The sequence below is a fragment of the Oenanthe melanoleuca genome, chromosome 2, assembly GCF_029582105.1.
Source record: "Oenanthe melanoleuca isolate GR-GAL-2019-014 chromosome 2, OMel1.0, whole genome shotgun sequence".
NCBI classification, from domain to species: Eukaryota; Metazoa; Chordata; class Aves; order Passeriformes; family Muscicapidae; genus Oenanthe; species Oenanthe melanoleuca.
In genome coordinates this window covers 46,855,543-46,870,191 of record NC_079335.1, presented here as the reverse complement: position 1 = coordinate 46,870,191, position 14,649 = coordinate 46,855,543, and the positions used below count along the sequence as shown (strand labels likewise).

At 36.5% G+C, this 14,649-nt stretch overlaps 1 protein-coding gene across 2 annotated transcripts in view; it reads right to left on the bottom strand.

Moving 5' to 3' along the window:
* ESCO1 (establishment of sister chromatid cohesion N-acetyltransferase 1) overlaps nt 1-14,649 on the bottom strand; it is a 33,217-nt gene that overhangs the window by 3,621 nt on the left and 14,947 nt on the right. The window contains exons 8-10 of one of the 2 annotated variants that reach the window (XM_056483780.1): nt 10,698-10,829; nt 3,273-3,362; nt 781-924 (exon numbers count right to left, since the gene is read on the bottom strand). In XM_056483780.1, the coding sequence (XP_056339755.1) occupies nt 781-924; nt 3,273-3,362; nt 10,698-10,829 (366 nt within the window). Of the gene's footprint in view, nt 1-780; nt 925-3,272; nt 3,363-3,938; nt 4,062-10,697; nt 10,830-14,649 lie in introns of those variants that run through there. The other variant, XM_056483781.1, reaches the window with a different exon arrangement.

Genomic DNA, 14,649 nt, shown 5'->3' with positions numbered 1-14,649 from the left:
TGAAGAAAATAACGTTCAATTTATTTCAGTTAAACATACTTGGCTGCTAAAATTCTTTATCAAAAAGACTGTATACTTGTTTTGTTTAATTTCTCATAACAGTTTCAAAAATCAAGCTGATGATAAAGTATTAAATAAACAAAAAACCCTCTAAAGTTTATCTCACTTAAAATAACAGCAACAAATCATCCAATTCTTATTACCATCTGTATTAAAGTGTTTGCATCAATTTCTCTGGCTTGGGCTAGGACTGTTTTGCTTGTTGTCTGATACTCCCAAGGGACAGCAGAAAACATTACAGTTTGGAATGGACAGATTAGTGACATCAGTGATTAGTACTGCAATGACTTCTTGTCCTGCCTTCCAGTGCAGTTCTGTCCTCTGCTTTTACTTCCTGAGGAGCTGTTATCACCTGTGGTGATTCAGCTCAATCATACAGAGCATCCACTCTTTCATCCATGTTGGATTTCTGCTGGGTAGGGAGTTGAACCTGCTTGTCACAAGCAAGAGCACAGTCAGAGCTGCGTAACAGCAGAGGAGGAAAAATTCCACCCCTCAGCTGTAGCAAGTGTTTAGATGATGAGATCTGTCTGAGCCAAGTACAACACCATCCATGTTTTTCTGTTCAGTGTCTACCACACAAAACTGAGTAACTACATTTCAGAATGGTCCAACCACCCAGTCTCTTCCTCTGTAGAACAGGCAAATACAGAATACTAATTTGCTGTGAAAAACAGTTATTAAGCTGACAGATTATCTTTCTCCAATTTAATCACTTACCCACTGTATATGTTCTGCAATTAAGCAGCCAATGACTTTTTTGTCATTAGAAATAAAAAGAAGAGTTTTAGTTCTAGAGTAGCACATGAGAGGAGTTTGCTGAAATCCCAAGTCATTGTCTACCATTTCTCTGATTTCTTCAACCTGTCAAAATAATTTTAGCTGTATAAGAAACACGTCTAAATGCACATTTTTATAAATTTTCATTGAAATCACAGATTTGCAGAAATGTACTAGGTTATCTAGAACACTGAAAGCTATTCCAGAAGTTAAGGATTAGCCTGAGTAACCTGCAACACATCATCTGCATAAATGTTCCTTAGACAATATTTGTCTGGAAACAGGAAGAGTAGAGACTCCTCAGTCAGTTTCTATTAAGTCCAAACTTCATTAGTCAAAGGCTAACAGAGGGAATGCAGATAATCAAACTGTGAGCTCTGATATTTTAGAAGTAAATTAGACCTACAAGGAAAGTTAAAGCAGTTTAAGATTTTTTGTTATTTTTGAAGTCTTGAAAGAACTAATCCATTAATGGTTTTGAGATGACAGCAGGCACAGTGCCAAGGCAGGTAGAAAATATAGGCATTTGTTTTAGAGGAATAACTGTTCTCCCTTTCCTCCAGCTTTGGAACAGCCTCTATCATCCCTCATCTCCTGTAAGACAAAGAAGGTGCCCTCACCTATGGTGCACTAAATGGCATAAGCTTCTTGAATGCATGTTGTAGTTACAGTAGTAATGCAAAAGGAGAATTACTGACACTGAGTATCACAGAATCACAGAACAGGTCAGGTTGGAAGATATCACATCTGGTCCAACCTCCCTGCTCAAGCAGGGCCATCCTAGAGCACATGGCACAGGATTGCATCCAGAAAGTTCTTGAATATCTCCACTGAGGGAGACTCCACACTTTCTCTGGGCAACCTCTTCTAATGCATAGGCACCCACGCAGTAAAGAAGACTGTTAAAAATGCTTTAAAAATAATTTTCAACAGGTATGTTATGAGTTACTCTCTATTTTCTCACCTACCCTTCAGGTACTAATCATTTAATGACACATCCAATTATATGAAAAACCAAGTCAAACTATTCTTGAAATCAGGCATCCAAGGTTATGACAGCTGTAAGATTATACCAACTTTGGCTACACAGAACTACAGAGAACTCTATTCTAAATTATTTCATTTGCTACAGTCATCCTTCTTTTTCTTCAGCCATTATATTAAAAAATGAATGCATAACAAATGTAACTAAAATTAGAATAATCACACCAGAAAAATAAAACTAAACAAACTGATCTGCATCAAATGTGAAGATTTGTAGCTCCTTTTTAATTCAGTAACTTAAGACTAAAGAAACCTGCTACAGCCACACCAGCAATCAAGAACCGTCTTGGGCATCAATTCAGCCTCCAGAGGTCCCTTCTAACCTCAACCATTCTGTGACTCTGTGACAGAAATACTGTAAGAAGTCCCTATTATCCACAGCTAAGCAGAGTCAGTGCCAGACTACAATGAAATGACATTTTAATATGTATGAACACAGGTTAGCCAGCCGGATGCTGTTGGGAGTACCCAACTGCTCCAAGTCCCCATTAGTGTGCTGGGCCCAGTTTTAGAGCTTCAAGAAAGACATGAGTCATGGCACAAATGGAGATAAGCTAGAAAAGAACATGACAATGAATGGAGCTCTAAAAAACATTATTTAGGAGTATAAGCTAAAAAAAAAAAAAAATCAGCAAATCCAGTCAATCTCATTAAGGTAAAAAAAAAAAATCAGTTTGTTCAGGCACAAAAAATCTGCTGCAAGGAGGAAAAGAAGGATGTTTTCTAAAGCTATGGCAGTATGATTAGCACTAATGAGCTTAAACTGCAGTATGGAGATTCTGTTAAGACATTCAGGGAAAATTTCGTAATGTTATTGTTAGCAAAGCAGTGTGATACAGTCTGAAGAGGTCAGACAAACCTCTCGTGTTAGAATTTTTAGAAAGTTGTCAGATGCAGCATAACGAGAGCAAATACTGCTTTGGACATGGCAATGGGCTAGATGACTTTGAGACCACTTCCCACCTAATTCTGTTTTTATCAGAAAGTCACCTAGAGAATGGTGCCACATTTGTGCTGGTTATAAAGTTAATAAATTTCAGTTAATTTAAATATAATGGGAAATTCATATTACATAAAATATCCATCAGACATTCCACAAAAATACTTAAAACAAACAAACAAACAAACAAAAAACAACACCAAACTTGAAGAAGTCAGTTGGCTGACCTCTTCCCACCCCTGCCCAGGCCTCTCTATGAAGTAACCAGCAATGCTTAAGAGTGAGGTATCTGACCTGTCTGTGGAAAAGGGAACAGAACCACTGCAGTTTGAAGCCAAATTTCAACAGTTCTCATGTAAATGACACAAACTTTTCTATGAACATTCTCATTATGTATATGAAAACATCAAACAAAGCAAGACATACAAGTCCAGGCTTCTCACTGTACCTTTTTAAGTGCATACTTTGGGTCATCAGGAAGAACCATTATTATCTTTCCGTCAGGATATTCAGCCAAGATTCTCTCCTTTTTCCAACCCTAAATAAAACAAACACTTATCTAAACCATATACAAGATGTACTACTACAAACAGAAGTGGCAGATTATTGTTCTAGATACTGAATTTATGCAGATTTCTCAGAATTTAGCAGTTGCTTTGCTAGAGAAGGAAACTTCAGCTAGCTTTTTAAAAATGAGCACAACAGATAAAATATGACGTTATTTATACAGTTACCTAACTATACCTAAAAACAATGTGAAACTGTTTACAATTTCCCAACTAGATTTTTTCCCCAGAACTGCAGTGCAAACTCAATTTTAGAACAGAAGTAGCAAATTCAGCTCAAATAACTGATTTCCAAATGTACGTAAATACTTATTTTTTCGAAGTCCAGTGAATGAGAAAGCCCTAAGTTTTATTAGATTTCTTTTTAACATAGTTACCTCCACAAATACACACTCAGTTTTAAAAGTCTGGCATGCGAAAGACCTCCAGGAGGTTCTAAGTGAACTGATTGGCATGCAGTTGCCCAAAATGTAAGGAATATTTTATTTTGTTACTGATCATAACTGTTAAAGCCACAAGAAGGATACTAGAAAAAAATTTATAACTACCTTCTAAGAATCTAATAGGGAAGGAGACTACGTTGTGTGTATCTGAAGTATAAACATACTCAAAAAAATAGAGGTAATTAACTCTTCTTCAGATCCACACTCGTGGTGAATAATGAGCAGTACCTGCATGGAAAAAAACAAAACAAAAAAGCCACTTAAATCTAGCAAGATGGGACTGGTAGATATTAGAACTCAAGTTGCTTTGATGGGACCTAAAAATATTGAATGCAGAAGTAACTTCAGCCACTAAAAAGGCTGATCTACAAATCTTACTTCAAAGCAACTTTAAATAAAAAAAGTCTTTGAAGAAACAATACTGATGGAGTGATTCTCATTGAAATCTGTACCTTCCCATAAAATAGCGTTTGACTAAAGACCAAGCAATGGAATTTGGCACTGCATAAATGCCATATAAACTACCACAAAAAATGTTAAACTTCAGTGTTATAACACTTGATCTGCACCTCATTTTATTCATACTGATTTTACTTCCTTACCCCAAAGAGGCCATGAAGAGAATAATTTTAGAAATGTATCTACTCACTGCTAGCCCTGAAACTATTTAAGTATTAGTTTAGTACCCAGCATGGCAATGGTTGCAACACAGACACCATTTTAATCCTGTCTGCTTTTCTTCTAAGTAGTAACTGAACAAATGCAGATCCTGCTTGAATTCATACACATGGTGGTCTGAACACGAAGGGCAGTAAACAGCAGTGTCATCATATTTAGGGGAGCAGGAAGCCATCTGTGGGATTGCAACATGCTTTTTGAGACTCATCAGAAAGGCATCAAAAATCAGGCAAGGATTACTACTCTCCAACTTCAAAGCTTACCTCTGTCAAATTTTTGTCTTTTTCTGCCTTTTGGTTACCTGTTTGCTCTGCAAGATCTTTTGACAGCCTATTTTAAATCACTGCTCAGGATATAAATGCAATGTGTTTGACAATCCTGCCATTACAGCATCCAGACTACTGCAAGCCTAGTGCAGAAAATTCAACACTAATTTTTAGGTTAAGGTATTCTGTAAATGTTAGCCAGGTATTTCCACAAAATTAAATCCAATAAAGAACAGAACACTTCTCAGTATCACAGTATTTATGCCTTTAAGCAACAGTAGATTAGCACAAGTCTAAAAATCTGTAAAACAGAATAACTGATTCTCAAATGTATATGACTCATTATTTTCATTACTGTCCACCTGATTATCTTCTTAAGTGATCTATATAATATGGAGACTGATGATATTCACAGGAGGGGTAGTTTGTGAATTGAAGTATTTTGGAATTCAGAAATGCAGCTTTTAGATATAGCTTTCCAAAAAGCTTCTGCAATGCCTAAGCTCATCCAGATTTTTCGTGAAGCCATTTTAAAGCCATATTGAGCCTTTAAAATCATATGCAGCTCTAACAATATTATAAAAAAAACCAAACATGATTTCATATATTTATCTGCACCTTTAGTACCCTTACTGCTGAGTTTTGCTTCCTTTAAACCAGACAAATGGAAGCAACGCACAAGGCTGACCACAACTCTGTCACTCTGTCATATCGAAGGCAAAGTGCTACAGCTGCAGCTGGGAAAAATCCTATTAGATATTTGCAGTACACAAAATATGCTTTAGTGCCAGCATTTTCATGTGGTCTGAGAATTATTTCCCTAAATACACCTATTAACACTTTTTAACCTACCCCTGCCCCTATTTGAACACTACTAAAATACTACTGTCTGCAAGGTATTTCAGTCACTAAGAACTAAAGTGGGACTCTTTCAGCAGACAGATGACAAGAATTCCTCAGTAGAGTAAGAAACAGAAGTCTTATGCCTGTAGCACATAGTTTTCTACTGCAATGTCATAAAAACTACTTTCCCTTTTAACTGACATTACTTCAGAACATTAAGATTCATTTACTGCTAAATTGGATGCCCAAGCATTGATACACATCACCTGTGATGACCAAAGAAGTTATAAGGAAAGTAACTCTTCCCACAGGGAAACATGTTCTGCAAGGCCTGGAGTAAAAGCATGTGGTAACAGCACTCCTCCAGGATCCTGAAAGTCTATGCCCAACAACAAATTACCTCCAGCCAGCAGCAGCAAGGCAGGCAGAGACCCTTCACCACAACTGGGCAGACTGGTGCTATAAAGGGGTGTGTAAGCACTGCAGCAACACCCTCCTCCCCTTCTTGTTGGGACTGCTTATCCTACAAGTATTTGTAATTGCTTGACAAAATAAATAAAATAACTCTGCAATGCACAGTTAGCTCCTTTTTAGTCTACCTCTAACTTCCTCCCAATTCAAACAAGAATAAAACTGCTGCTTCTGCCGTGTTTATTAAGAGGCAATGGCAAAAGGATTACAAAAGACATAATTACAAAAAGGACAATACAGACAAGCAGCTGCTACCAGATCATGAAATAGCGGACAGTAGCTACCACTACAGAGTGCAGTGCATTTTTTTCACTGATTATGATGTATGCCTATAAAGAATGAGGTAGAACATGAGGTGTAAAGATGGCTCCAACATTAACAGCACAGCAACTAAATGTTCACTGCTCTGTTTTTCATGAATTATGAAAATTTCTGCTTATAGTGTAAAATAATCTCTGATGTAGACTTGTCTTTAAAAGCGTAAGTTAGCAAATGTGATAGCCTGCTTCCCCATGAATTTCCTCAGTTTTAGAACTTCTTACACAGGAGTAGAAAACTATACAGCAATGCTGGTGCCTTTCTGTATCTGCCAGTTCTGGTTTTTCTGTACTCACTATTTCTCAACTGAATACAAATACATGAAAAAAGGAACAGTTTTATTTTCTTAAAAATTTTTTTTCCTCAAAAATGCTAAGGTACTGAAGAAAACATGGTTAATGCTGTATAATTCTTGGTCTTCACTACAAGAGTATCTATGAATTTTTTCCCCTAGTAATGAAATCTAGTGAAATTTTGTAAACTATTGTCCTTAACAATTTGCAGCAGAGAAATGGGTCTGCTGCATTTTTCTTCCTGACAAGTACAGATATTCTGCCTCTCCTTCCTATGAATGAAATATAGAGAATGAGTTTTTGACTGCAGAACACATTAAGATCCTTGGATATAGCTACCAAGTATTATCTCCTATTAAAACTTCTCACAGAAGATACTAATGGTAAGAACTTCATTTGTAATATTATTTTTACGTCATAGAGATGCATTACTTTTGGAATTAATGCAAATCAAGACAAGTATGAAATCCTTCTAAGATGACATGAACTTCAGCATTACCTTCAATCCCAATATCCTATTAACTTTAGATGCCAAGAAGTCAAATATTGCCTTTCTTTAAATGTGAGAATTGTAAGAAACTCAGAGATTAACTTGGATGCAGTTATAGAAGAATAGCTGTAAACTTTCCAAGATTAAACAGCCCAAATAACAGTTTCCTCCATCTTCTTAAGCTCAAGATATTCTCAACCAAGAAGATGAGCTTGAAGTACAAATAAATTAACTGCAATCACATATGACACCTGAATTCACAGGCATTTACTAACTTAAGGTTTTGGCTCTGCAACTTCAAAATGCCATTAAAAAAAACCTTGCTTTTACAAAAATATTTTGCAGAAATACTAAGTTGATCTTATATGGTATTATAGAGAGGATGCAGAATTGATACTGTGTGGTATCACAGCCAGGAGATTTTATAAAACTGAATCATTTATCCATCCCACAGAATTGCCCATCCTGCTGGAGCTAACATCTAATGTGTTCATCAGTGCACGCACATGCTAGAATGGCATCATTTGTTTGGAGACTCTCAGATGTCTGAAACCAGAGGGAAGTGAGACAAATTGCTCCACTTGTCTGCAGCTGGGGACATCTCTCATTCCTGCTCCAGTGCTATCCTTGGCCACTTTACCTTCTTGCTAAATTAATTTGCATGCTTCTATTAATAGCAAATGTCACCCTTAGGAAAACCTGTATCAATCCTTGCCAATCTTCTGTCCCCAAATCAAGAAATGGTCATTACACAAGGCCTACAATTTCCTTAACATCTCTATCAGACACCCACGACAAAGCAAGTACCCAACACCAACTCCCTGTTAGCCTGTCCTTCTTTTGGGGGCATTTCTAGAGACCTAAACAGAATTTTTTACTACAAGGAGTAAGACAGGCCTTTAAAATAACCCATCAAACAAGATTTTATTTTGTTGACAATAATAAGCATTTTATTATTTACAAGCAAACTACCTTCTGGCTACTCAAAACTTCTTTTAAAACCCACAGAGCACCTCCAGACAGGTGGGACACTAACAATAATGTCCACTTTCACAGTTCACAGCCAAGAGCTCTAGCATGACATTGTATACAGACCTACTTTTGAGTCTGTGAAATGAATCATTCGTAGAACTATAAAGCCCATAATAAGAGATGCTTGAAAGGGGCAAAAAACTGAGAAAAGTTTTCTCAAGTCCGACTGGGACCTCATCATATGGCATGGAGAATGTTAATGACAAGAGAATGACAAATGCTTGTAAGATCCCTTAGAATGGCCTCTGAACCACAATGCCAAACATATACACTACATATAGTGTCTGAAGGACTAAAAATGTTACATGTCAAGGTCACTGAGATCACCTGTTCCTGGACCAGGAAGTCTAACTAAGGAGTTACCACAACTTTCCCTAGCACATTTTTTTCAATTCCCTGACACTATTGTCCAGTTAACACTGTCATGGCAAGGAAGACAGTTAAACTTTCAATGCAACAACCATATACGAATATCCAGAAACCTATGAGCCATCCTCCCAGCAATCCCCACTAAAAATCTCCTAGCAAAAACAGGATAATTAGCAGTCATTCCAGTATTTCTGGATGACTAAGAATTAACAAGTAGTCACTTGGTGTACTAACTCACTGCCAAGAAGGCTTATCTTAAATTGAAATTATTTTCTAAGAGGAGGTGAGAATGTTTCTGTCACAATACTATCAACCAAGAACCACTGACGCCAGATCAAGTGACTAATGGTAAAAACTCATCTATTTAGAATGGCAAAAGTTACTCATCCATGCAGAAAACAGAGTTAAGATTGTTAAGAAAGAAAAAAAAAAAAAAAAAAACAGAGGGGAATTTGAAGACTCATAAGAGTTCTTCTGGCGCCTGTTACTCTACAGTTTCCATTCCAGAAAAACCATCATGGCTCCATGTCTCTACAGTCATCTACAATGTCACAAAACACAATTAAAGCCTTAAGAAACTACAGAGGGAGAGCTGTTTACTCACTGAACTAACAATACAAATAATTTGCTTGAGTACACACTGTTGGAAGTTTTAAGAAGATGGTTAGCAACTGAGAAAACAATAGGGAAAGCTTTTCTCAAATTAAAAGTGTACCTAAGTCTGTACAAAATTATTTATGACTGGTTTAAGGCAGTCTGCTCATTTATTTTCATGTTAGTTATGCTGCTACCCTAGACATACACACAAGTGAGAAAGTTTAGCTCTTTCAACTTCCAAAACACTCAAAACTTCATTACAGCTTCTTACCTACATGAACACAGCAGCTTTAAGTAGCTACAGAACTCATGTATCAAAGAGCTTCTGTCCAAAAGAACTAAACATCATCTTCTGTGAATTATGTTTACATCTTTGGTAACATTCAAGATCTGAAAGTACTTGAGTGGGGAGTGGGAGGACAAACAGGAATAAAATGGGGAACATTACAACATACTGAGTTCCAACAGACTTTCTGCCCAGTCCCACCCTATGATGTAGCTAACATGTATCAGAAGATATATTTCAAGACGTCCAGATTATTTGGCAAAAACTAACCAAGGACAGAATAAATACCAGAAGTATTCACCAGAGACTTTCAAACACTTCAGGTTTGAAGTTACATCTTTATATTTGTAAACAGTGGGATAAAAGTGTGCTTGAGATTTAAGAGTAGCCCAACAGCCATTTGGTGCCTACATGAAACGAATAGTGGCCTCAGTTCAGTTATCCTGGAGGTCTTATCTACTAGAGTGTAGAGTACTGAAGGTAACATGTATGATAAAGAAAATAGACTTTGTAGATTCTGTTCTGGATTTCAGACATGTGAACAGGCATTTCCTATGATTTGTAACACCAGCTAGTGTGAAGTAGCTGATTTTACAATATACTTGAAATGATACAGAATTTTTCAAATCTGAGATTTAATGAGAGATACTCAGAGACATAATATATAATTAAATTTTCAAATAATATGTACTTTAGAGACCACATTCTCATTGTAAACTCAGTATAGCTTCAATACTGAAGTTGTAACCAGTCAAATACCTAGGCAGTCTCTTCTCAAATTACACATAATTAATGGAAAAGTAATTTCTAAGTCATCTAACATCACACCCTTACAAAAACAGGCCAGTCAGCTCTTCATATGACTATTAAGTCAACTGCTGCTGCCAACACCAGTAGTAGAGAAACCTGTATTTAGTACTTTCAGAACAGTGACATTCCTTTGTTTTCCTAACACTACCCTCACACTTCCCCAAGATCAGGTAATTGTAGCAGAAATAATAATATGGCAATGAAACACCATTACTGTACTAACTATTTTAATACATAACATATAACCTGTCTACCATGGTTCTTTAAAACATTTATTTTCCAAAGTGGATGATTTATGTCCTACTGTGATAACAATTTATCAAAACACAACTTAATACAATATTAATTGTAACTAGTACAAAGCAAACAAAAGATATTGTTTGTGTCTTTCAAAAGAGAGGGTTTTCTTACCACATATTTAACAGCACTTATGAACTGGTTGTGGAATAACAGATGTTGGGTTTCATCCTCTGGGTTTGACACAGTGTAAAGCATTCCACAAATATTACAGGAAATAGCACCAAATCTCTTCTGTCCTCCATCCTATAGAAAAAGAAAAACAACAAAACCAAACCAACAAATAACCAACAAACCAAGAATTTATCAATTCCTTGCACAGTAAATAAAGTTAAACAGAACTTTCATTGAATCAGATATCCCTCCTAATAGAATATCTCCTGGAAACCCAACACCAAGGCTAATATTGAGTGAAACATGAGAAATAACAAGCACAGAACTTAGAATTTCATCTTTCAAAAACCCATATACCTTTTCAAGGCACAGGCATCAATCACAAGGCAAACTCTACCTAAGAATTCTAGCTCCACCCCCCATTACTTTTGAACAAATTACTTTCATTCTATAGCATACAAAAAACAGAGAATTCTTCCTTCATCTCCCCATCTGCAGAAATATTAACATCTTCCACAAAGAAAATTCCCATATCCCACACTACTTGGTTTTCCCTACACTTCTGCTGCTGCCTGTCTTTGGTTGTGAGCTGCTTTGAGGTAGACCAAAGGTGAGCCATTTTCCTGAATGTCTGGAAGGGTATCATAAAAAACAAAAGTTATGGAAATAATCATTAAGATCAGCAATACGTCTGCAACAGCTGACCACTACCTTCTTTGGTTTTTAACAAAAAGCAAATATTTCAAGGCAATGTTTGAGACACTGTATAGCAGCTACACTGAAAAATGGAAAATCATGGCCACTCATGACCTTCTACGTTCTCCTGCTACTCTATATGTAACCATTACCAAACTCAGGATACTACTCAGTATCTATTGCTTTATGTTTATTCATTAAAAGCGTTATTTATCTGGAAACATGCGCAGGTTTTGGAGTCAGTGCCTAATAAAGAGTGAAGTATCACGTACTGGGGCTGCCTTTTGCAAAGAGCAAAATAATACAGTTATAACAAAGTCTCTAGCCAAAAAGGCATGCTAAAAAGGCAAGCATAAGCTACAGCTTAATGCTCAACTACGTTTTTTCGTCTTTAACTACATTCAGAAATTGAGCTTATCTAAGCAGCAATAAAAGTCACTTTTAATTTATTTTAACATACATCACAAGCAATAGAGAAACAGGAACTTACTCTATACTCTAAACCAGTATACTACATAAGCCAAAAACGATTTGAGGGTGTTTTTTAACATTAAATTGATCTGTGTGCACAATTTGCAAGGAAACAGATTAAATAAACTTAATATTGTTTTCTAGGAGCTGAAAATATTTATAGTAAGAAAAATCTATTTTACAGAAGAAAGCATTTTGCAACACAGAAGAAGTGTTTACGAAACATCTCCTATTCCCTCCATCTTCAAAGATGTTTACGAGCTAAACAACAGTTTAATTCTCCACACAACAGCAGCTTATTTCAAAGAGACATTAGTGCCATCTAAAGTGTAAGTATCAGTTTCTTTCCAAGAAGAGACTAAAGAAAGGCACAAGAGGCCAGACAAACTCAGAACTGAACTTCTCCTTAGGAGCACATCTATGGAACTCAGCAAAAAAACAGAAACTAAATCTGGGCAGCCATTGTTTTAACCATACATCAATGTACAGATCCCTACCGTATACAGAAGGAGAAACAGGAGCACATTATGTTTCTGAATGAAAAGAGGAAGATGAACCCTGAAGTTAGATTTGTAAAGTCAGAGTAAGATGAGTTTCCTCAAAGTTCAAAAATTGAACCAAACATTTTAAATTACTTGCAGTTTTCCTTTAAAGCAGCAAAATCAAGTACCCATTCTAGCCACCAAAAGACACTGCATTTCAAGGATCAATACATGAAATATTAAAATGGCAATGCAGCTGACTATCTAAAGATGAACCAAGTGAACTAGACTTAATAATCCTATCTTGAAGATGGAGAACATATCCCCTATACCTAGAGTAGGATAAGTGAAAGGGAAGTGTACTTTGATGCTTGGAATACATGCCAAAAAGTTCCCACCACTTAAATTAGAAATTCAGCTGCATAAAGCAAGTCTTAAGTATTGGTGCTGCATTAGTCTCATGACGTAATTTCTGTTCAAATCATCAAGAAGCTAAAGGTATTAAACTAACCTGTAAGCTTACTATCAAAAATCTCAAGCCAAAAACCTACTAGTTATGCAGGAAATTATCAGAAAACTCAAGGTAAGGATATACTCAAAGTTGTCCAGCTCCCTACCTCACCCCATCGTGCCTTCTAAATACAAAAGCTGTTTTGCAAGTTTCCAGGAACAGGTTAGTCCCCTGAAATAGAAGTACCATATTATATTTTATAGTCAGACTTTTTTAGATGTTGCTGGTATCAGTGGCTTTGAGTTTGGGAGGGAGATTTTTTTGTTTGAGTTTTGTTTTTAAGGATTTCACTGATATTACTATTATACACACATTCAGTTGTATCAATGGGCTACCCACAGAAGTTAACAAGAAAACCCTGTTTAATTATTACTGAAAAAGCACATTGTAATATCTAAAGGAGTATTTTGAACTCTGTAGCACTGACAAATGTGGACTGTAGACTTTAGGAAATATTTTAGAGTCTCCTGAAGACAAGGAAGATAATTTTTGTATAACTGAAGTACTATTTCAAAGCCACAGCACAGGACGCAATGCTTCAGGCAAAAATAAAATGCAGGAGCTTTAAAATCCAACACAGACTGCAACAACCAAAAAAGACATGCAAAGGAAAATCAGGAATTATTACAAATACATGTTTGTACTTCAACAGAATATCTACAGGATCTGACTATTTATAAAGTGATGTCATTGCATAAGCAAAGTGGAAAGGGCATGCATCCAGAGAAAAAAAGTGCTCCCAAATCATAATACTGCATTAAAGCTTGCCAGACCTTCCCAATGGGAAGAGATCAGCAACAACCACCAACGAAAAACCAAAATGAAACAACTTTAAAAAAAACTCCAACAAAACAAAACAAACAAAAAACCCAACAAAACCAGAAACGCAAAAAACCCAAACCCTAACAACTTAGGAGCACCTTCTGTGATATGTATGAGAGTAAATATAAATTGGATTTGAAAGTGGAGAGGTGGAATCTTCTCAGCAAGCATCATACACTGAAAAATAAAGTGCTGACTTGACAAATAGACAAAGATGCAAGAGGTTTGACTCTCAGAAGCTCATGTTTTTCAGAGCAACAATATTCAGAAAAATGTGGAGTTTCAGGCAGAAAAAAATGTTGTTACTCCATTTACAACTCAGTTTTCTAAACAATAACAATAAAGAGAATTCTGCATGTGTAGATGGCAATTAAGCATTCCAGCATCTCAGGCAATCCTAAAGTACAGGATATCCACTGTTTCCAGGCTAATTGTAATTGAACATTGAGGCAATACTCCCTTAACTTCAGAAGGGTTCCTTAATTCTGTTAGACAGAAAGAAAAGTCTTACCAATATCTTCTTTGAGAAGGTGCATGTCTGCTGATCCTCCCAATGTGCAATAAGGAACCCTGCAAGCAAAAAAGGCATTTGGTGCCTCTGTAGGAGATGAAAAGGGGCCTTTTCTTTTTTCTTCCTTTCTTTTCTCTCTCCAGTCATGGATTAGGTCACCTCCTTCTTGATTACCTCGTATTAGCTAGAGGAAAATTGTTTTTTCCTCTTTTCCTCCAGCCTTTTCACAGAACAAAGACTAAAGCCAAGCCAGAGAAACAGGCAGGCTGGAAAGGAAATACAAGAAGTGCAAGAAGAAACAACAAAGATTTTGGGGCTCTCCACTGAAAATTAAGAGGCCAAAGACTGCTATTCCAGTGAAAGATGCATTCAAGACTGAAACTGATGGACAGATACCCTTGTTGACCAGGAGGATCAGAAGACACATCCCAACTCAGAATAAAATCCAGTCTTCATTTT